Source organism: Arachis hypogaea, chromosome 8 (genome assembly GCF_003086295.3).
Source record: "Arachis hypogaea cultivar Tifrunner chromosome 8, arahy.Tifrunner.gnm2.J5K5, whole genome shotgun sequence".
NCBI classification, from domain to species: Eukaryota; Viridiplantae; Streptophyta; class Magnoliopsida; order Fabales; family Fabaceae; genus Arachis; species Arachis hypogaea.
The window spans coordinates 49,237,369-49,261,621 of record NC_092043.1 but is presented as its reverse complement, the minus strand read 5'-3'; the positions used below and the strand labels follow the sequence as shown (position 1 = coordinate 49,261,621).

The 24,253-nt window shown below is 33.7% G+C and overlaps 2 protein-coding genes across 2 annotated transcripts; both read left to right on the top strand.

Moving 5' to 3' along the window:
• The first annotated feature begins 1,410 nt into the window (after positions 1-1,410).
• On the top strand, positions 1,411-3,169 carry LOC112708062 (aspartyl protease family protein 2). Its single transcript, XM_025760182.3, has one exon. It carries the CDS (start codon positions 1,571-1,573, stop codon positions 3,020-3,022), a length of 1,452 nt encoding a protein of 483 aa, XP_025615967.1. The 5' UTR covers positions 1,411-1,570; the 3' UTR covers positions 3,023-3,169.
• A 16,644-nt stretch (positions 3,170-19,813) lies between these two features.
• On the top strand, positions 19,814-24,204 carry LOC112708061 (E3 ubiquitin-protein ligase SINAT5-like). The gene is made up of 3 exons (XM_072201592.1): positions 19,814-20,606; positions 23,137-23,523; positions 23,694-24,204. Exons 1-3 carry the CDS (start codon positions 20,391-20,393, stop codon positions 24,054-24,056), a joined length of 966 nt encoding a protein of 321 aa, XP_072057693.1. The 5' UTR covers positions 19,814-20,390; the 3' UTR covers positions 24,057-24,204.
• Positions 24,205-24,253: the final 49 nt, after the last annotated feature.

The window sequence follows — 24,253 nt, the reverse complement described above, 5'->3', positions numbered from 1 at the left end:
CTTTATAAATTTTGAATTGTTAAATTCTCATAAATATATGTCACTTTTCTTAAATACTAAATTAAGAAAAGAAATAAAATTTTCACCACCAATGTTACACTTTATCATTAGATAAAATAAAAAACTTTGGTAGAAGTTGAGTATGCTGTGCTTCTTGGCCAATTGTAGAGAACTCTCGACTATTGAAGAGATTTTGGAAAGGAATCAAGTGAAATAACATAAGATGAGAAGATACCACATCCAACTTAAAATCATAAAGTACGTAGTAAGTTAATGAATCTCTTAATTATAAATTCTTCACTCTTTCTTTCTTTGTTTGATCTGGAACTACTAACTCCTCACACTTGTAACATTAACAATCTCTTTCTTCAGTGTGAGCCTCCACATCAAGCACCAACTCTCCCTCTTTCTAGCTCCTTTATCGCGAATATTCGTCCATTACACCGCCGCAAAATACCGCAGGACACGTTGTCTGGACCACTTTTACCGGAAAGACTTTCGATGTTTCACCTTAAATACTCCTTAAAACTATTAGACCAATTAACCATCGGCTCTAATACCACTTGTTGAGCCGATCTTGAAGAGCTCTCCACCATCAATGATCCAACAGTGCTATGTATTTTTATATAATGAAAATTATCATGTGTAATTTATACTATTGGTGATTCTTGTATATTTTTCTTTTTTGTTATTATGTATAATATACTCTTTTAATTAATATATTTATAATATTGTATATTTTTTCAAATGGCATAATTTTCTACTCTTTTTATAGTCATCTAAAAAATTACAAATTCGAATTTTTCTATCTTCAATAAAAAAAATTCTATTTAAATTAACCAAACATAGCAATTGTAAATCTACTAACAATATTATTTCCAATTCATTAAAAGAGAAGTTTGTAGCTATCCAATGTATGTTAGTCCTGCTATTCAGATCAACAACCTCTACGAACAAATGTATCAAAAAATACTAGTACATTTTTGTAGCTCATCACATACTTATACCTAGGCAAGAATTACTATATTCTTTCATGTATATTAGCTTTTCCAAATCACCATATAAGGATAATTTCCTTTTGCATATACCACTTTTCTACTAATCTTTCTATTATGGACAAGCTAGTAATCTCACACTCCAATTTATTACTAATTACCATAACATAATCTTAATCTAGATGTCACTAAACTTAAATGAAATACTATTTTGACTACTCTAATAATTGTCTAAAATTATTTATGATGATAAAAAAAAATTTCTTTTTTAAAAAAGTATATTTTTATCCCAAAAAAAAGACATGTCACCTAGCCAAAAATGCAAAATTTTGAGATATATTCCCATACCCATAGCATCAAATCTAACAGCAACTTTGAATAATTAATTAAGTAAAAAGAAGAAAATAATCACCAAATGGGAACACACTTGAGAATTGAGTGAAAGTGCATTCCTCACATACTATCACTACGCATTATTTATTCTCTGCCACCCCCTTTCATCAACCACTCAACTCTCAAACACTTTTTTTTTTTTCCTCTCTTCACTACACACACTCTCTCTCTCCAAAACAAAGATGGAAGAGAAGAAAGCAAAGGCCAAAGCTTTTCTTCTCTTCTTCTTCTTCTCAGTGTTCATCACACTCTCCACCGCCACCAAAGAAACCCAGACCCTTATCCTCCACCCACTCCCATCTCAACCCACCCTCTATTGGCCCGAACTCGAAACCGACCAACCCGACCCGGAACCCGAATCAGCTTCCCTCTCTGTCTCTCTTCACCACATCGATGCACTCTCTTCCAACAAAACACCGCACGAATTGTTTACCCAAAGGCTCCAAAGGGACGCTGCTAGGGTCAAAATTGTAACTTCCTTCGTCTCCAAAGCTCCATTTTCTTCTTCACCCAAGAACCAAACCGGGTTCGGATCACAACCCGGTTCGAGCTTCAGCAGCTCAGTCATTTCGGGTTTGGCTCAGGGCAGCGGCGAGTACTTCACGCGCCTTGGCGTCGGAACGCCACCACGCTACCTCTACATGGTGCTCGACACCGGAAGCGACGTCGTTTGGCTCCAATGTGCGCCGTGCAAGAAGTGCTACTCAGAGTCCGACCCAGTTTTCGACCCGAAAGGGTCCCGGACCTTTGCCCCAGTACCCTGCGGTTCTCCGCTCTGCCGGCAGCTGGACTCGCCGGGATGCGACGCCCGGAAAAAGGTGTGCGAGTATCAGGTCTCATATGGAGACGGGTCCTTCACCGTCGGCGATTTTGCCACTGAGACATTGACTTTCCGGCGACGCGCCAGCGTCCCGCGCGTGGCCTTAGGCTGTGGACATGACAACGAGGGGCTCTTTGTTGGGGCTGCGGGCCTTTTGGGCCTGGGCCGGGGCATGCTTTCCTTTCCGACCCAAGCCGGTATCCGGTTCAATAACAAATTCAGTTATTGTTTAGTGGACCGAGCTGCTTCATCAAAACCGTCTTCAATGGTTTTTGGCGATTTGGCAGTTTCGAGAGCGGCACGGTTCACTCCGTTGTTAAAGAACCCAAAGCTCGACACATTTTACTATGTCGAACTGTTGGGAATTAGTGTTGGCGGGGTGCTGGTTCGTGGAATTTCGGCTTCTTTGTTTCGGCTTGACCGAACCGGAAATGGTGGGGTAATTATTGACTCGGGCACTTCAGTGACTCGATTGACCCGACCCGCTTATGAGGCTTTGAGGGACGCTTTTCAGGTTGGGGCAGCCCGTTTGAAACGGGCACCCGAGTACTCGTTATTTGATACTTGCTTTGATTTTTCGGGGATGACGCAAGTGAAAGTTCCGACCGTAGTGCTACATTTTCGAGGTGCCGATGTGTCACTTCCAGCCGGGAATTACCTAATTCCGGTGGATGATAAGGGAACTTACTGCTTCGCGTTCGCCGGGACGATGAGCGGGTTGTCCATAATTGGGAATATCCAGCAACAAGGGTTTCGGGTCGTGTTTGATTTGGCGGGTTCTCGGGTCGGGTTTGCCCCGAGAGGATGCGCATAAAAAGAATCAATGTGAGTTGTAGTAGTGAAAGTTAAATTTTGTAATAGTTGGCTTCTATTTTTGGTTTAGGTCAAACTAAATATAAGAATAGATATTTATGTTTTGCCTTGGTTAACTTAATGAAATGGTAATTTGGCGATTTAACAATGGTAATTTAGTTTGGTATCTTAATTAGTAATTGTAGCATCATCGAAATGCTTATGTTCACTTATGTTGTATACAATATAGTAACATTAAGATTTGAGAAGAGTGAATTGTCATGATCATACCTTAAGATGAATGTGACTGAAATCGTGTGTGCAATAATAACTCAGGTAAACACGGTACAACAATAATGCATGCTCAATTATTTTTCCCTCCCTTCAATTAGCATCCTAAGGGAAAAAACAATTAGACATGTCAATAATTTTAGTGGTGAAGAGTGTCGGAAATGATTGAGTGAATCTTAGAAACAAATGAAATAAGCATGTCAAACTTTCATGTTGGATCAGCAATCACGCTTGGCATATGGCCAACAATTTATTTTTTGGGGGGGTTACATTACTATCCCTTTTTCTAAGCTATCATATTTGGATTATTTTTTTTAAATATTGACCCAACTTTGACACAACACTCAGTATTTGAATTTTATGATATGAGCAAGGTTTTGGGAATCGAATCGGTTATCGAACTGTTCTAATTATTAGTTTATTAGTTTATTGGTTTAACTGATTTAACCGTAATTCAACTAAAATAACCGTTTCATAATAAAATAATAAATAAAATATAAATAAACATACTAAAATATAATTATAGTCTAATATCAACTTTAAAATATCATTCAAATTAAATATACTACATCAACCACAATATTATAATTTCATCCAAACACAAATTCAAAAGTCAAATAACAATAACAAAATCAAAAATATTTTATATATTATAATAAAAAACAATAAATGAATGCTGATATATTTCTTTACCGTTGACAATCTAGAGTCGAGGATAAACAAACATTCATTCAAGATTAGATAAAAATACTTATGAAGAACTTCTATATGACATCATTAGAAAGTTACTTCTTTATAATTCTCCAGCTACCGATTATTATATGTAGACACATTCAGTTAGCACAGCATAGAACAGGTACCACTGAATTACAATTAAGACTAATGTTAGTAGATATAATTGTGCTTCGCAACTAGGATGATTCATTTGTTCTCTGGTTATCCATGCTTCATGAAGAGGATCAAACACTTCAATGGTTGACATCATTGTGCTTCCATCAAAGCCACCAAGTGCATGCCTACAAGGTGAATGGATAAGTTCATAACAGTGCAAAAGTAGTCACATAAGTTGTTACTAGGAAAGAAACTAGTGTAAGTCTTAATCTAGGAATTAAGAAATGCATAATTGGCAAAATTCATATGCTGAATTAGCTAACTTAACAATCTAAGCACAATTAAGCCCAAAGTATAGTGTTAATTGACTTAATTGAATACATAAAAGTACAACAGTAAACATCAAAACACAAAAAAACACAGCACAACAATGAAAAAGATAACAACTATCCAACAATTTCAAAGATTACAACAACAATTTTACAAATTAGCAAAAACACAACCTAACAATCTCAAAGAAAAACAATAGGTACACAACAATAGCAAATCCAGCTAACAATCTCAATCTTAAAAGTCACGAACAATAGCAAATAGCAAATCCAGCAATCTTAAAAGTCACGAACAATAGCAAAGAGCAAATCCAGCAATCTAATAACAAGAAATAAGAATAATCTCAATCTCAAAAGTCAAAACTACAACAATTTAGAAAATTAGCAAATTAACAATTTAGCAAGAACACAGTAACTCAATAATCTCAAGAACAACAATAGGTACACAACAACAATAATTTATTGAATTTAGCAATAAGTAAGAACAATACCTAAATAGAAATTCAATAACCCAATAAAAAAAGAAGAACAATCTCAATCTGAATCTAGCAAATTCAAATACAATAACCCAACAATTTAGCAAAATAGCAACTTAACAAAATCAAGAAGAAAATCATAGTAAAAAAATAATAAACACAACAGAACAACATAGTAGGGAGAGGTGGACGCGGCAAAACTATATCAGAGTTCAGTTCATAGTTCACAGAAAAATAAAAAATCACAGTTCACAGAACTTCATAGTAATGAAAAATTATTCAATTATAGTTAAAAAGATTACCTAGAAGCTAAATTCCTTGAACAGAGCACGCTAAAGGGAGACACCGAGACAGGAGCACCTTCAAACGGGCTTCGAACGGGATAGTGGCTTTGATGGAACATAGCTAGCACCAATGAGACTGTGGCTGCACGATGGAAGACCTACCTCGATCTTGGTTACCCATATTCTAACAAGAAACAACAACAAACAATAAAAATTTTTTTGTATCTTTCTCTTCTTATTCTTTCATAGTTTTATTATGATATCAGAGTCATAATATTTTTCACATATATAGTAGAAGTAAAATCCACACCTGCAATAAATGGAATTACATCCATCAACTCGCTCAACCCAGCAAGAACAATGAGAACATTTACGCCATTGTTTCTTGCGAATAAGCTTAGCAAACTTCACATCATTATCGTGCACACCATGATCATAACAGCTTTTATCATGATGCCAAGGAACCTGACACTTGAAGCAAAACTCCTTCTTACAATTACGACACTCCACTTTCTTCATATACTTATCTTTACACTCATTTGATGACCAATTCGGAGCAAAAAGGGCAGCAACACTGGTACTTCATCGGAGGGAGTGTTGATTTGACTGTTGTATCGAACCATTTATGGAAGATGTCTTCAAGGATGAGAGTCTTGAATGCCATTGGATCTAACTTTACGGGGCAGCTCAAGTCAGGACAAGGGACGTTCTGTGGTGATGAATCGGATGCGGTGGACGAGGTAGATGCGGATGCAGTTATGGCAGTAATAGGGAGAGTGCATGCAACGGTCGTTGTTGTTGAAGACGTCGTCGGCGAATATAGGAATGATCCATATACCACATGTTGGTGGCAGTGGCTGCATCTCTTCTTCGTCGTTAACTTGGTTTTCATCAATGTCAATGTTAATGGCATTCACATTATTATTCATTCTTTCAAGAGGAAACCTTAATTCCTCAACTTTTTGGAGATTACCACGTTTATGTTTAATCACTGAAATAGAGTGCAGATGGCATCTCCTTTTATGTTTCTGCATCACCTTCATCTTTTCTTTTCTTATCCTTCAAAGTCCAATGGACCCAAAATTATCGCGCTCTACGCGGCCTCTATCATCGCACTCTACACGCCTTCTCTCTTATCGTGATCTACGCGCCTTCTGAAGATCGTTGCTTGCTCTCTCTCCCTCAAGCACAGCATCTCTTTTTATGTTTTTTTCTGTCAGCAGCTCTAGCTCCGCCGCACGCACTCCCTCTGCGTCACCACGTCTTATGCGTCTTCCTCGACTATTTCACCAGAACTTATCCAAGCTGTAGATTATTGACATCTTCCATCCACCAGCTTGTGGGGCCATATTAAACCACTCTTCCACCTTATCCCATGACAAAAATAAAGAAGTTTTGCGACCCACAAATTCTGCCCAATAGAATACACAAATTCAGTTACAATTTTAGCCCTTACTATTTTATCTTATCTTATCTTTATTTGTTTTTATCTTATCTTTATTTGCTTTTATCTTTCATACGCTAATACTCTATATATATTTAGTTTGGATTATGCTACGTGTACATTAAAATCAGCCACCAAAGTCAGCCACAGTATAAAATACATGTTAAAATATAAATACACATTAAAAATAAATTAAACCGCATATGTATTTACACAAATACATTGGTGAATGATTTTAGTGTACGAATAGCATTTTCCATTTAATTTTACCTTCATAATTCACAATTCAATCAATCAATCAATCAATAATCAATCAAGAAATACAAAGTACAACATTTTTCATCTTTTCTTTTCTTATTCTTTCACAGTTTTATTATGGTATCAGAGCTATGGTATCATCCTCCTTGAGGAGGATACATAAGCTATCATCTTTCCGGTGAGAAATCACCATACTTCTTTTTCAACCTTCTCCCACAATGAATATTTAATCTTCCAATTTAGCTCAGAATCCAACTAATTTCTATTACATCCATCCAAGTGAAAACCTACCTCAGTCTTGGTTACCCATATTCTAACAAGAAACAACAACAAACAATAAAAAAATTTGTATCTTTCTCTTCTTATTCTTTCATAGTTTTATTATGGTATCAGAGTCATAATCTTTTCCACATATATAGCAGAAGTAAAACCCACACATGCAATAAATGAAATTACATCCATCAACTCGCTCAACCCATCAAGAACAATGAGAACATTTACGCCGTTGTTTCTTGCGAATAAGCTTCGCAAACTTCATGTCATTACCGTGCACACCATGATCATAACAGCTTTTATCATGATGCTAAGGAACCTGACACTTGAAGCAAAACTCCTTCTTACAATTAGGGCACTCCACTTTCTTCATATACTTATCTTTACACTCATTGATGACCAATTCGGAGCAAAAAGGGCAGCAACGCTGGTACTTCATCGGAGGGAGTGCCGATTTGACCGTTGTATCAAACCATTTATGGAAGATGTCTTCAGGGATGAGAGTCTTGAATGCCATTGGATCTAACTTTACGGGGCAGCTCAAGTCAGGGCAAGGGACGTTCTATGGTGATGAATCGGATGCGGTGGACGAGGTAGATGCGGATGCAGTTATGGCAGTAATAGGGAGAGTGCATGCAACGGTCGTTGTTGTTGAAGACGTCGTCGACGAATATAGGAATGGTGCATATACCGCATGTTGATGGCAGTGGCTGCATCTCTTCTTCGTCGTTAACTTGGTTTTCATCAATGTCAATGTTAATGGCATTTACATTATTATTCATTCTTTCAAGAGGAAACCCTAATTCCTCAACTTTCTGGAGATTGCCACGTTTATGTTTAATCACTGAAACAAAGTGCAGATGGCATCTCCTTCTATGTTTCTGCATCACCTTCATCTTTTCTTTTCTTATCCTTCAGAGTCCAATGGACCCAAAATTATCGCGCTCTACACGCCTTCTCTCTTATCGCGCTCTACGCGCCTTCTGAAGATCGTTGCTTGCTCTCTCTCCCTCAAGCACAGCATCTCCTTCTATGTTTTTTTTTTCTGTCAGCAGCTCTAGCTCCGCCGCACGCACTCCCTCTGCATCACCACGTCACATGCGTCTTCCTCGACCATTTCACCAGAACTTATCCAAGCTGTGGATTATTGACATCTTCCATCCACCAGCTTGCGGGGCCATATTAAACCACTCTTCCACCTTATCCCATGACAAAAATAAAGAAGTTTCGTGACCCATAAATTCAACCCAACAGAATACATAAATTCAGTTACAATTTTAGCCTTTATTATTTTATCTTATCTTTATTTGTTTTTATCTTACATTTATTTATTTTTATCTTTCATAGGCTAAATACTCTATATATATTTAATTTTACCTTCATAATTCACAATTCAATCAATTGATCAATAATAATTAAAAAATATAAAGTACAATATTTTTCATCTTTTTTTTCTTATTCTTTCACAGTTTTATTAACGACTATGTCATTTTCTAACCTCTATAATTTTTCGTTATTTTCTTTTTTCACCATCCATATATCTATTTCTTAAAGTATATTAATTTAAGGATCTAAAACAAGGATAAAGGAATATCTCTTGTTGAAATTGAAGGTCGGATAAAATATTATTTTAATCTTAAAAATGAAAAAATATTAATTTTTAAAATAGTTATGTTGTTAAAAAATGTTAATTTTTGAACAAATTTATTTTTTATGCCAATTAGTTAGGAAAAAAAGTCATTTTTTTTTCACTTAAAGATCCTAACCTTCTCTTTACTCTCATTCTAAATCCGAACTGATAGATAAAAATATGATCTTCTCCACACTCATTTTATTATCGTTACTGTCAGTACTTTTGTCTTTTTCATTCTAATTTATACATACTGGCTTTATTATTTGTTGAATAATTGTTTTTAGTAATTTGTGAGTGGTAGAATAAAAGAATTTGGAAGTGACAATAAACGAATTTAAGCAGAACAAAATAGAATTAAAATTAAAAATTTAGATAGGTGACAATGAATTTAAAATAAAAATTTGTTTAAAAATTATATTTTAACAGGCTATTATTTTAAAAATTTATTATAAAGAGACATTTTTAAAAGTAAAAAATGTTAAAAGTAATTTTAACTTTTAACAAAATATTATAAACAAATAATACTTTATCTTCTAAAAAATTATCCCATTGTCTCTTTCTTTCTGACTCCATCTGCAATAATGTATAGAAACACATGAACTCTTTACATAGCAAAACTTCAACAATTTAGATACAATATATTTTCAATTATTAACAAAGTTGGTTAATGCATTATTGCATATTGATACTAATACTATGTTCGTGGATATTATTTATTTTTTCCTACACATATAATTCATAAGTTTGGACAGACAAGGGCACATGCTTTGTTAGAATATCTCAGATAATTCCGAAAATGCCCATGTAGCACATGCATGTAAAAATAAGTCAAAATATGTGAGCATAAAGGAGACAAATGGAGAAAATTGTCAAAATGGTTAGTAGGAGAAGGAATGTAAAACTAGTAAACTACCTTTTTTGGAATTAGAGAAAAAGAGCATAATTGATCAATTTTGTCTCTTTCCCATGGTGTTGGACTCTAGGCTGTTAAAAGATTGATTTTAATATTTTATGAAGTAAGACATTTTAATCTAAATTTTTGAATTTAATATTAAGATACCCATTACTTTAGTAAATTATTTTAGAATAAAATTAAGTGAATCCCACATTTAAAACTTAAATCTAACACAAAGTAAGATTTTTAAAACTTAAATTTAACAAATTAAAACAAAATTCACGAATTCATACATAGTTTCTTTGACATGATTTAACATTTTTTGTTTGGTATATGGTAGGTGAAAGATGAAAACAAGTTAAGCTATATATTGACATAAATGTACAAATATGTTTGGATTAAGGTTTTTTTTTTTTTGTTATGGAAGTAAAAGTAGTGATATACGTTAACATTGTAATTTTTAGTATTTTTTAAAATTGTGGATAGTACACAAATCAGAGGGTTCGATTTTTGTACCTGAAATTTTAAAATTTTTTTTAACATGGTCCGATTTGTGTATTTCTAAAAATCGAACGGTTTGATTTCTGTATCTCTAATAAATCGAACGGTCCAATTTTTACTTCTTTAATTAAACGGTTCCATGTTTGAGAATAACATTCCAACAATCCACATTAAAAAAAACACTGTTATCACTCTAATATTAAAAATAAAAAGTTCTTGGATTAACACCAATTGTTTTTTTTTTTTTTGACAAAAATGGAGAGGACCATTCTAATGCTATTAGTTTCTTTGGCGGGCTTCAGCAGTTGTTTTATCATTTCAAATACTAAAAAGATTTAACCAATTGTAAAGAAAAAAATCAACCATATCTTTTTATAGGTGACAACAATTTTTCAATCATATACTACTATATATAACTATTAGGAATTGGCCCAAGCATCTCATGCACAAAGGTCCAATAGCTGTAGGCCCACAGCTGAGGCCCGGCCCTACTCCTCCATCCATACAATCTTTCCCATCTCATACTCTTCTGCAAATACACAGAGGTTTAACCAACTTAGATTGATTGAGTGATCAACTCATTCATTTGTTTAAACAAGTGTCAAAAAATTCGAATTTCGCCTTCGTAAAAGTCTAACTGGTGATATGAAGAGGGTTTGCAAATGATTCTAAGTTCTATAATAAATCAAAGCATATATACTATTATATATAAGAATTTTTATTTTGATAAAGTAAAACATTGTTAAACATATTTATTGTTGTAGTAATACAAGATATTATATATGTCGTTGCCATTTTCTCATGTATATCTAATTGTTTATATTTACGATGCGATATTTATATGAAAGTAACAGAGACAATAAAAGTAACAAATAGTTAACACATCAAGTAATTAAAATTGAATTTAAATGAAAATGTAAAAAATGTATGAAATTATTATACTTCTATTAAAGAACTAAAATTTTGTGTCTCAAGAGTTTTAATTTTAGACCATCAAATACAATACTAAATTTTAATTTCACAATTCAATTTCAATTTCTAAAAATAAGCGCAAATTTATAAATATTCTATCAAACTATATTTAAGAATAATTAGCAGCCTCAAAAAGTCTTATATATCATAAATGGCTTCCATTACTATTAATGACAATAAGCACCTTACCTTCATGTCTGGTGATGGTGGACCTTCATGAATTGAGAGCAAATTGTTGGGTTTTAATTAAAAAAAATAAAAAAATAAAATTATTAATTACAAGAAGATAATATCCCTAACATTGAAATTTTGGAGCTGAGCTTATTACTCATCACCAATAATGGGTGACATCATATGTAAACAGATTTTTTTAAAAGAGAAAAAAAAAAACACTCATAATCATTCCACAAAATTAAAAAGGTAGAGGAGGGGTAGAGGTAGATCAATGTTCATGAAATATTCCCTTTGCCCCATTCTTTAGGAACCAACCTGAGAGTTTCTGGCCCTAATAATATCTATCTTTAATTTTGTGTGGTTATATCACTTGTGAGTTGTGTAACATGGATAGACAAAAATTTATATACCTTTTTTTTGTGTATTCATTTATTAGAATATATATATATATATATATATGTATATATATACTCAGTTTGTTAGTATAGAATAAATTAAAATATGGTCCCACAATTAAGTATATGTTACTCTATTTTATAATCATGAGAGGGTGAATTTTGTGAGAATATACTCCTACAAATAAAAATAAAATAATGAAGCATCTTACATAACTATTTTTGTTTCTGACCTACAATATAGTTTTTTTTTTTTGACAGTACATAATATATTACCTTCTAATATAAGTTTTCTTTTTATTATAGTTAAGATTATGGACTGTTTTATCTTTTTCGTACACGTAAATATTTAATTATTATATGTATGAATTTACGTATTAATTTAATATTTTTTATTAGTGAATTATGTTAAAAAATAGACTGAAAATTATTATATTTGATGGAAGAAAACGTTAAAAGTTAATCTGAATATTAATTTTTTCGAAAAATTAAAATATTCATTTTTAAAATATTTAGAGACTAATTTAAATAATTATTTTATATATACTGTAGAATCTTTTAGCATGGTGATTTTGCCTTGAAGTAACGTTGATTCCAAGTCATATCTGATGCCAATAATTTTGTTTTAACGCTTCCCATGTAACACAAAACAAACATATCTCTTGCAAAGTTTGAGAAACACTTAATCCATGCCTTAATATGATTCTTATATATATATAAAGTTGATAATTGAAAATCGTTAGATAAAATTTAATCAAATCAGTTAAATTATTTAACAGTTTTTAACTATTAACTTTATGTGAAGTTGACTGTAACTGAGTTTTTACCTATTATTAATTATTTATTTTTTTTAAAATAAGTGTTTTTTTATTTTTAATATTTTTCAGAAAATTAATGTATCTAATAAAAAATTATCCAAATATATTAATTTTTTAATAATAATCTAAAAAATAAAAATATTTATTTAAGAAGGAAGGAGTATTATTAATAGTTGGCCAAATTATTTAACATAATTTCTTGTTTTCTATTAATTAGTTCCCCCCCCCCCCCTTTAATTATTTGTTTATTCATTTAATTATTAGTCCTTGTTACTTGTTTTCAATTCTAACATGTCATTTAACACTTGAAAATGACGTGTAACTCTTTTCAAGGAATGTAATGGCATGTAACTCTTTGAGGAAAAAAGTTTAATACTTGAAATAGATCTATATAATAGGTGAATTATATGGTAAAAATATAAGTTTATAGATTTTTTTTAATAGAATAAAAGAGAAATTAATAAAAGTAGGATTTATATTTTGAATAATAATAAAATAATAAAAAATAACTATAAAAAAATTATATTTTTTTTATACCATTTCAATCTGTATAGTAGAATATTCCTATATAATAAAGTATTGATGTATATATGTAGAGTATATAGATCTAGTGGATTAGTTAATTATTTAATTTCTCTAATCTTTTATAGAAAGTTGTTATTTTTAGCAATGTACTTTTTATTTTATTTTATGATAGCTAGAGATTAGGGATATTGTTATTTTTTTTTTTTTTGTTCTCATTTATTCCCACCTTATCTAGTGTAAGCATGGCAATAAATTCCATAAAGATTAACAATAATCTAGTAATATATGAAATCTATAAATATTAATCCGTTTCATCCGTTATTTCTATAAGAAGACAACAAAATATAGTACATAACAAAATCCAAAGAAAAGGGCAAATAAATTAAGTAATGAAGATGTCTAGCCAATTTTTTTTTTAAAAAATAAAAATAAAAAAAGAGAAGAAAAGAATTGTCATAATCATAAGGCCGGAGATAAATTATTAAAATTATTTATAATGTTATTAAAAATTAAGCCTTGAAGGGGAAGTTAACATTAAAATTTGTAGCAATAAGTGACCCGAAAGCTATACCTTAATTAAATAATTTTCAGATTATCCGTTCCTCAAACGTTTTCAAGATGTGCCCTCTAATTAAGCAACAATAATACTTAATATGACAAAGATGAATAACTCCAAAACTATATAAATTATTATTAGGAAACGTAGCTTTCATTATTTGGAGTTTTTTTTTTCTTTTCTTAGTAAAAATTCTTAAGATAGCCAATCCAAACGAGGAAATTTAGTAATTTATTACAAGAAATTTTTAAAATAGTAATCAATTTTTAGCGACAGAATTAATTTGTCATTGTTTTGGTCACTCTTAACTAAAAATTAGTCGCTAATATAAACTCTTGCGAATTAGTAACTAAGGTTTTGCGACCTATCAAATCGGTTGCTAAGGGTTTAACAATTAATTTTATTTAAATTTCAATAGCTAAATTAATCGCTATAACTTATGTATTTTCTATTCTACCATACAAACCAATATAACTTATATTAGGTATATGATTAAGGGCAATTTACACATATAAAATGATTGAAAAAAACGTTTACGCAAATACAACATTGGCAATTTTCAGACGCAAATGCAACAAACATAACTATATATAATCCGTTACACCCTGCATCGGAACTTAATTGCACGTAATCCGCTACAGGGTATCGCGGATTACGTTGAGGGCCGGGTTACTCATAAACCGCTACACCCTGTAGCGGTTTATGACCAAATGGCTTTTATGCATAATCCGCTACACCCTGTAGTGGATTATAAGTATAGTGGGTTGTCTATATATACCGCGTGAGGCTGTAGCGGAAATCATTTGAGTTATTTTGGAAAGAAAGTTAGAGAGAGAAAGTAGAGAGAAGGGAGAGAAAATTTAAAATATTTGAGTAGTTTGGAAGAATGGAGGATGAACGGCGGTTGTACCGGTTCGACGGCGTTGCTCACGTAGCCAGAACCATCGATGCAGAGGTAAGTGTCTGTATTTCCAAACACTATTTTAATAAATGTATATTTTATTTAATATTAAGGAAGTAATTCATTAATTAGATAGATAGAGACTTAGTTTAGGTTTTGGTTTGTAAATGAAAATTTGAAATATAAACTTTGGCATCTAACATTTAATAGTCAAGGTAGAGAGGTAAATTAGTAATTTCAAAACCCAAGTAGCTTAAGACTAGAAATACAAGCTATAGTTTGGTTGGTGATGTTATTGTTAGAAATTAAGCCGGTGTTCTTTATTTCTGAAAATGCAGCCAACCCGATGTGTGTATAGCGTCCGTAGGCAACAGAATATGCCGTTACATGATAGGATCATACCTTACTTAGAGAGGGCTGGGTTGTACCACCTGGCTAGGCTGAACGCGCATTGGTTCTGGTTGGATGAACCTCTGGTCAGGGCATTTATTGAGAGGTGGCGGCCTGAGACCCACACTTTCCATATGCCATTCGGAGAGTGTATTATCACGCTCCAGGACGTGGCATACCAGCTCGGGCTGCCAGTGGATGGCCACTGGCCAGGCTATTTTCGGGTACATGACAGACTTCCACATGCACATCGAGGGGGCCAGACCGGCATGGGAGTGGTTCGAGGAGTTATTTGGTGAGTTTCCGCTGCCGGATAAGAGAAAGTTATACACAGTCCACTTCACATGGTTTCATGAGCGGTTTAGGGTGTTACCAGCGGATGCTTCGGAGGAGACCGTGCGCATATATGCACGCGCGTATATTATGATGATTCTGTCGACAAAGCTGTTCATGGACAAGAGTGCTAATCGAGTCCACCTTCGCTAGTTGCCTTTTGTGGCGAGACTTAACGATATGGGAAGCTATAGCTGGGGCGTCGCTGCATTGGCGTGGCTGTACCGATGCATGTGCAGGGTGGCGAACAGAAACATCACCAACTTGGCTGGACCTCTACAGTTGCTACAGTCATGGATCTTTTGGCGGTTCCCCATGCTGAAGCCGCCGAGTTTTGATGCCTTCTCTTTTCCATTGGCATCCAGGTATACTTTAATTCATTCTTTCTTTCAAGTTCATTACGTTATATATTTGAAATTACATACTTATATGCTATTTCTGTTACTCAGATGGGCCACATATTTGCCCTCTTCTGATGGGAAGGAACGGTGGATTATGCAGTATCGTCTAGCATTGGATCGACTGACTCATCGAGATGTAAGTATTTTGTTTTTGTTTGTTGTTATTTTAATTGTTTTTTTCACACTTATATGTATACATTGGTATAATGCTGACCTTGCCTCCTGTCTATCAGATTGTGTGGGAGCCTTATGGTTCGCTGGACGTACTGGCAGTCATCCATCCGGAGATACTGACCGAGGAGCACAGCCGGTTATGACGGGCTGTCACCAACCTGATCTACTTTGCAGTTATTGAGTGGCATCAGGTTGACAGGGTCTTCCCACAGCTAGGGGACATACAGCATTTGCTTGAGCCAGCGCTCAACATAGAGTATCTTCATAGTAAGGACGGCAGGGGTGGAGATAGATGGTTCCCCACTTACTATAGGACATGGCATCAGCATTGGGACGAGCGACTTCGTTCTGTGTTGAGTGTCCAGAGAGTTCCTGATCTTGGTCCATCCCCTGAGTATCTGGACTGGTGGCACCATGTTGCACATAGGATTCTGTCACCAGGAGTTGCTTTCGCCGACCCCAGGCCGACCCAGGTTCCGGATGATGCTATACTCAGAGGGTCGTCGCAGACGCCGACTAGAGTTCCAGCGTCTGATATGCCGGATAACAGATGTTTGGAGCGGAGACGATGCATCGGTACACGTGCCACTGATCGCGACTGGCGCTGGCTAGATGACAAGATGCAGGAGGAGCAGGTTGGTGGTGATGACGGAGGCCAGGCAGATCATCGCCTTCGTCGATCTTCTGCTAAACGACGGGCTGCTCGTGGTGGAGGAGCACCTCCCGTCCACCACGATGACAAGGCAGGATTGTCCCGTCAGCACCCTACAAACACTCATGCTGGTGGCACCATGGAGGCTAGTATGGGTGGTACACCTTTTACCCACGTATCTAGCTCTCAGGTACTACATGGGTGTAGCACACAGCTGTTAGCCGATCTTGCTACCACTTCTTTCACCATGGATTTCGACGATCAGTTGGGTGACCCCAATTATATGCGGATTTTGATGAGTTCATATGGGGTGACGACGTTCATCAGTACCAGAGCCCGATTCCAGGCGGCCCTTCAGACCCTACGGAGTATAGGCCACAGCCAACGGATATGCCTGAGACCCAGGTTCCTGAGACCCAGCTCCTGGTCGACTTAAATGAGCCCGCAGACAGCCCGTACGACACTTGGTTTGGGATGGGGGGACGCCACCATCTGCATTTGGAGTTGGGGCACAGGAGGCTCCGTCGGGAGATCGGCGAGCGGCTAGGGTTAGGCGTCCGACTCGATGTGGCACAGGCTCGCACCTACTTGGTCCATTCGGAGGCGATCATGATGGTGACGGTGACCAACAGTAGCATCCGACTCTCTTAATTTCCGACAGTTATCCATGTATGAATTATGACTTATTTATTTTCTGTTAGGGTTAACGACTTGTGACAGTTATATCTGTATTAGTTATGTAGTTATACCTGTATTATTTTTGTATGAGTTACTGCGAATGACGATTATATTTTGTATCAATTCGTGCATTTGGCATCATGGGTTTTAAACCCTAACATATAAACACCACTATACTCATAATCCGCTACAGAGTGTAGCGGATTATGCATAAAAGCCATTTGGTCATAAACTGCTACACCCTGTAGCAGTTTATGAGTAACCCCACCCTCAACGTAATCCGCGATACCCTGTAACGGATTACGTGCAATTAAGTTCCATTGCAAAGTGTAGCAAATTATATATAGTTGCGTTTGTTGCATTTGCGTCTGAAAATTGCCAATATTATATTTGCGTAAACGTTTTCTTCAATCATTTTATATGTGTAAATTACCTTATGATTAATTTTCATCAACTACTTTAGTCATTTAGTAATTTTTATGACTATACACTAAATAACCACAAGACAATCTGTTTTAAATAAGTCAAGACCATCATAATTATTATCACACTACAAAGTTTACATGACATTTTCAAGACATATCCTATCCTATTTCAATTACTATCTTTTTGTCCTATTTAAAATTGTAACTTATAATTTCTTTTTATCTTAAATACTCTTGTATTAACATATTATACCAAAACATCATAATATTAATAAAAATTAGGGATAACAATCCAATATGAAAAAAAAAACTGACCACTAAACAACTCTAATATTCGTTAAATTTGCAAGAACCACTTTCAAATTGGAAGTAAAAATTCCCATATACAATTTATATAAGTTTGCTAAAAGTATGCGTTTCTCTTTTACTATTACGAAAAAGTAGCTCAAATTTTGAAAATGGAAAATAATTTGTTAATATTAGTTATTTAAAATTTTGGCCACACTGCACTATTATTAACAAAATTTTTTTATCTTTTATGTTTTATTTTTGTGTCTATATATCAACATATAATCATTAATTAAAATAAATTTGATTAATCAATTTAGGACACTTGATCATATTAAGGTTTTAACTATGTCACTTTACGGTTGGAGATATTATTTTAGCATTATTATAACGTCATATTAATACTGTGTTAACGAGTAACGACAATTGAATTAGTAACGAATGGAGATTCATAATTTATAAATTTAGAAAATAATTTGGTCATTTTTAAAAGTTTAGGATTATTTTAATAAGTGATGAGAATTTTAAAGACTAAATTAAGAATTATTTCATTTAAAAAACACATTTTAAAAAATAGAAAAATAAAAGATAAAAACTTTTGTTAAACCTAACACCCCGCATGCATGGAAAAAGTTTTACATAGAGGACCCTTATACAGCTCAAAGAAAAATGAAAATATTATCTATTTATTTATTTATTCCAATAATGATGATGAGATAGTGGCATTATAGGTCCATCATCAATCAAATGAAACATATCGTGCATCCTTTAATGGTTGAGACTTTGAGACCACAACATCTCTCTCTACCTTCACATGGTTTAGAGAGTTATAAATAAAGTACCTAAATTAAAGAACCAACTAGGTTTCATAACAGTAATGTTTGGTCCATATCACCTAATGTTTATTATTGTATGAAGTGATCAATGTAACGAATAGAAAGAAATCTAATTAGTTATTATAATTAATTAAATAATAATAAAAGTTGTACTGAAAAGATTATGTGTATGTATGTAAATGTGTAGTAAATACTTTTGAAGATTAGTATATAATATTTTTTGGCTTATTGTAATAAGTTAGTTTGGTTTAGATTTTGGTTAGGTAATTAATTAATTCATTTAGATTCACCTTCAAATTTTATTATTCTTCCATTGAATACATCTATTTTGTATTGCATGCATCATAGCCTTGACCAATAATGAGGATGGTAAGAATAATAAATTATCAAAGATAGAGGCTTAATTAATCTGTAATTATTTACAAATTATCTTATTCTATATCAATAGTCATTATAAATTTCAACTAAAAATTGTTCTGTTTTTGACATTAGTTTAGTAAATATTAATTAGACACTTCGGTCATGTTTGGAATAATAAAATTTAAGATTTAAATTAATTGAAAGATCACTTTAATTAATTTATATGTTTAAAATATGCTTTTATTTAAAAATGTCCAAAATATATTAAAGTGTTAATCCGTGTCTGAAAAGGCAATGCTAGGGAGACAAAAAAAACAGCCTGAACTTGCTTTATTTAGCATTTATTAATTATCGCAATAATTAATGAGTAAGTTATGACTGTTTTTGACTGATTTTCTTTGGTTACTAAACATTTCCGTGTCTAAAATAATTAAAAAGTAAAACAAATTAATGATAAATCTCTTTCTTAATAATTAAGAATTGAATTTTTTTACTTTGTGGATAAATCTAGTTCAAAAATGTTACCTCTATAATAATAATAATAATTTCACTAACGAACTATAACTCAAATGACATAGTTTTTCATTGTTCGCTTAAAAATTGCGAATTTTAGTCTCCTTCCTAACTTAAAAAATAATAATAATAATAATATCCAATACAAAAACAAAAAATCTAGTTATTTAATATTTATAAATCAATTACTTATGCTTCTTCAAGCTTCCAATGATGTATAAAATCATAACTATAAAAATTACTTTCTTTCTTTTTTTTTCCTTTATTTTTGTGACAGAAAAATCTCAGCTTTTCTTACACAAACCCAAAAACTTGGTACACTTTCCACATATTTTTTTCTTCTTCTTACATTGTGTGTTGCATTCTATTCTCTCTCTGACTCTTTCCTTGCACTTCTCTTCTTCTAATCTTCTTCCTCTTCCTCATACTCTATGAAATGCTGAGAAATGTTTGATTCTGATCAAAGGGTTTCTGAGAAGAACAACAACATAGGAAAGAGGGAAAACAAACATCGTATTTGGTCTTGTTTATCTGTGATCAACAAAAATAAAAAATTCTTCCTTTTTGTTTTCTATCTTCAAATTCTCACACCCAATTGAAAACTGAGCTTACATTTTATCCCACACACAAAAAAGCTTCAATTTTTACTTTTTGTATTTTTTGTTTTTTGTTTTTTTTTTTGTTTTTCTGATGCATATATGATTGAAAAGAAAGACACCCATTTTTGAAGAATACATAGATTTGAGGGAATTGAGCTTACTAGTGTGTTAGCTTTGGGAGAGGAATGGAATCTGGTGATAGTAATAGTACTGTATCATCATTGATCATGATGGATGATGAAAATGTGCATCATCCACATCACAATCATCATCATCATCAGTATTCTTCTTCAATCAACAAGGTTCATCATAGCAGTGGTGGTGGTCCCACAGCTACAAGTGTTCATGAGCTTCTTGAGTGTCCTGTTTGCACAAATTCAATGTACCCTCCAATCCATCAGGTTTGTTGTTTTTTCCTTCAATCCATTTTGGTTTGATTTTTGGTTTTGTAGCTTCAATTTTGTCATGTGTTTATGCTGACTTAGGTACCCTTTGTTCTTTTGTGGCTGTTAAGGTATAAGGTTGCATTAGAAGTGTTGAATTTGATTTTAGGAATTATAGGTTGGCTTTTGTTTCATGGATCTCATGTTTCCAAAGGAAAAAAGATTTCAGCTTTGAATGATTTGGGTGATGTTGAATCATATGGGGGGTTGTTGAAAACAGGACGTAAGAGACAAGGGTTGTTGATTGATTGATTCAAAGCTTGGTGGCTCAAAAAGTTTTTGACTTTTTCAGGGGTTAGGTTTAGGGTGATGAGTTCAAAATATCAACGCTAAAGAAAGTTGCTGAATTCAAATGTTGGCATTGCATATTAAATTATTAATGGTTCAACTGATGAGCTTGATTCAAAGTTAGGTTTGTTATTTCCTTGAATCAACACTAGTGCTTCCAAGTTCTAACAATTGAGATTTGTGCCTCGTTTGGTTGAAAGTAATATGCATCATGGTTTAGCTTTTGCCCTCTTAGGCCGCATTTGGGGACTGTCCCGGGATAGAAATTCAGACACATTCGGAGAAACTAAGTTGTTTGAAGAAGAAAATAAGTGATATGAGTACAATGGGAGCAAAATTTTTCGGTTTCTACTGTCTCGGTGTCTCTTGTATTTGATGTATTGGAACAGTCGTCAAACGCAGCCTTAGGGTGTAGTGCTATTTGGATAACACTGTTCTGTTGGATGACACAAATTAAGTGGCTTTAATTGCTAGAAAGCATAGTGATAGGGTAAGGTTTGGTGTGATTGCACACACTTATCTCTACATAAAGGTTTGTAAAAGTTAGGGTGAAAATTACAATAATGGATACCTTTATAGACTGCACTTTAAGGGAATAAAGAATTGGGCACATTAACTATAAGGCTAATATACAACTTATGATTATTCCTATGAGGATTGTTGTCTTTAATCAATGCATCTTAATCAATCAAGAACTTTGTTAAATAACTTTATCTTGGTAATGAGAGGAACCTATAAAGTAGTAATCTAAGTAGAATAGGATGGATATTATGCAAGTCACTTTGCAGGGAAGGTTTCTGAATTATGCTATGAATAAATTCATTGATGCTGCTAGATAGGCTACAAGATCTAACATAAATTTCTACACATCAATTATAAGAGTTTGTGTAAGTAGATGAGATATCTGGAGATGTGTAGTTTCTGATTGAGCTTTTCATTTGGGTGGTATAACCTATGGGAGAATTAGGTACATCCATCTCTTGCAAACAGGTACGAGAAGATACTAAATAGTCCTTTTACTATTGGTTACGGGTTATGACCTTAGGGTGTGTTTGGTTGAGAGGTTAAAATGGAGCGGAAATTTTTGTGGATGAGTTTGATATGTAATTTACACTCATCCACGAAAACTTCCACCCCATCCCCCCACACCAAAAACCAAACGTACTCTTAGAGAGTTTACCATAGGATAAGAACATGATCAAATCTTAGTAATTGGCGGTGAAAATTAACTAGAAGATTAATAAAAGGATCATTAGTAGTTACCAAGGTTCAGAATCTAGTGCATGAAGTCCATTCACTTATCTTGGAATTAATTCTTTATTTGTTCTCTTGTTAGTTCTATTTTTTAGGTAGAAACTAGTTCTTCTACTTCATCTACTTTATCTTCACCCATAGCGGTGTTCTTATGTGGTAAATAGTAATAAAATTTTAATTCACAATAATCTTGATGGCAATGCCAAAGAAATTATTGTGTAGTTAGTGTTTGCTGTTTTATTATGTATGATATGGTAAGTAAAAATAAAAAATAAATGTGAAATGTGTGTCAATATATATTTTGTTGCTGTTTTTTATTTTTTTTACTCGTATTAGAACTCCTTCCTCTTTTACTGGGATCAAGAACTTGCTATAACTAACTATAAAAATAATAGCAAGTTATATAAAAATAAAATCACATGTGAAAAAAATAAAAGTAAAACTAAGATTTTATACCACGCATAATGTTAAATACAAATTCAATAATAAAAATAGAGTGGTAAAATGGTAAAAAAAACTGGAAAGAATATATGCAATAGGTGGTTCAGATGGACCATTGTTTTAAAATGGTGGTTGAGGTCAATACTTTCAGCAGATGAATCATTACGTGAAAATGATGATGGAAGGCCAATACTTCTAGCAGATGGAACCTTGTATGAAAATGGTGGTGGAGGGCCAATATTTTCAGCAAAAATAAAAAATATTTTTCTACAATGAAAGTAGATCTTTTTATTTTGAAGTCATATATTTTTACTTCTTCAAAAAGCTGTGAATTAACTTTTCGAAAACTTAAAAGCTTTGTTTAAAATGGTGCCAAACACGCGTACTATGACTTTTCATAATTCAAAAGTAATAAAAAAATAGCTTCTGCTACTTGCAAACGGGCTCTTAGACTACCTAGCTTTTGATTCATGATGCCTATTGATTATTCTTATTTGTCGTGCAGTGCCACAATGGACATACCCTTTGTTCAACTTGTAAGACAAGGGTACATAACCGGTGTCCTACTTGTAGACAAGAACTCGGTGACATAAGGTGTTTGGCATTGGAGAAGATTGCGGAATCACTAGAATTGCCTTGCAGATATACCTCTCTTGGCTGTCCTGAGATTTTTCCATATTACAGCAAACTCAAACACGAGTCTCTTTGTAACTTCAGACCTTACAACTGCCCCTATGCCGGATCAGATTGCTCTATTGTCGGGGATATTCCCTACCTTGTTGCTCATTTAAGGGATGATCATAGGGTTGATATGCATTCTGGATGCACTTTTAACCATCGCTATGTCAAGTCTAATCCTATGGAAGTCGAAAACGCTACGTGGATGCTGACTGTAAGCATATAAAGTTTAATATGGAGTTCTAAGTTTGGTAAAAACATCACAATTCTAAAATGTTACTTATGCTTATAAGCTGTTTTGTTGGTTTTAAAATTATGAGCTTAGAATTACTTATTATTTCTCTGGAAAATTGATATGGTTAATTGTTTTGTTGATTCTGTTAGGTCTTCCACTGTTTTGGTCAGTACTTCTGTCTCCATTTCGAAGCCTTCCAGCTCGGTACAGCTCCGGTTTACATGGCATTCCTGCGTTTCATGGGCGACGAAAGAGATGCACGGAGCTATAGCTACAGCTTGGAAGTAGGAGGAAATGGGCGGAAACTAACCTTCGAGGGAAGTCCTAGAAGCATAAGAGATAGCCACAAGAAAGTTAGAGATAGCCATGACGGCCTCATTGTATACCGAAACATGGCGCTTTTCTTCTCCGGTGGGGACCGGAAAGAGCTGAAGCTGAGAGTAACTGGAAGGATATGGAAAGAACAGCAAAACCCGGAAAGTGGAGTGTGCTTACCAAATCTGTGCAGCTAGATATTTGATATTGAGCATAAACAAAAGCATCTTTCTCTTCAATATTGAGTTAAAAATAGAGGGTGTAGTGTTCTTGCAAATGTTGATAATTTTGGGAAAAAGAAATTCAAGAATGATGAATGGTGATTGAAAATTTCAACTTACAAAATAAGATTTTGTTCCCCTCTCTCTCTTTTCTCCCCCAAAGTTCTAACCAT

What these genes read in the sequence shown, in the direction of transcription:
- LOC112708062 (XM_025760182.3), top strand. Translation starts at nt 1,571, where the DNA reads ATGGAAGAGAAGAAAGCAAAGGCCAAAGCTTTTCTTCTCTTCTTCTTC.
- LOC112708061 (XM_072201592.1), top strand. Translation starts at nt 20,391, where the DNA reads ATGGAATCTGGTGATAGTAATAGTACTGTATCATCATTGATCATGATG. An exon ending in TGTACCCTCCAATCCATCAG is followed by an intron (nt 20,607 to 23,136) that starts GTTTGTTGTTTT and finishes TTTGTCGTGCAG; the next exon opens with TGCCACAATGGACATACCCT. An exon ending in ACGCTACGTGGATGCTGACT is followed by an intron (nt 23,524 to 23,693) that starts GTAAGCATATAA and finishes TGATTCTGTTAG; the next exon opens with GTCTTCCACTGTTTTGGTCA.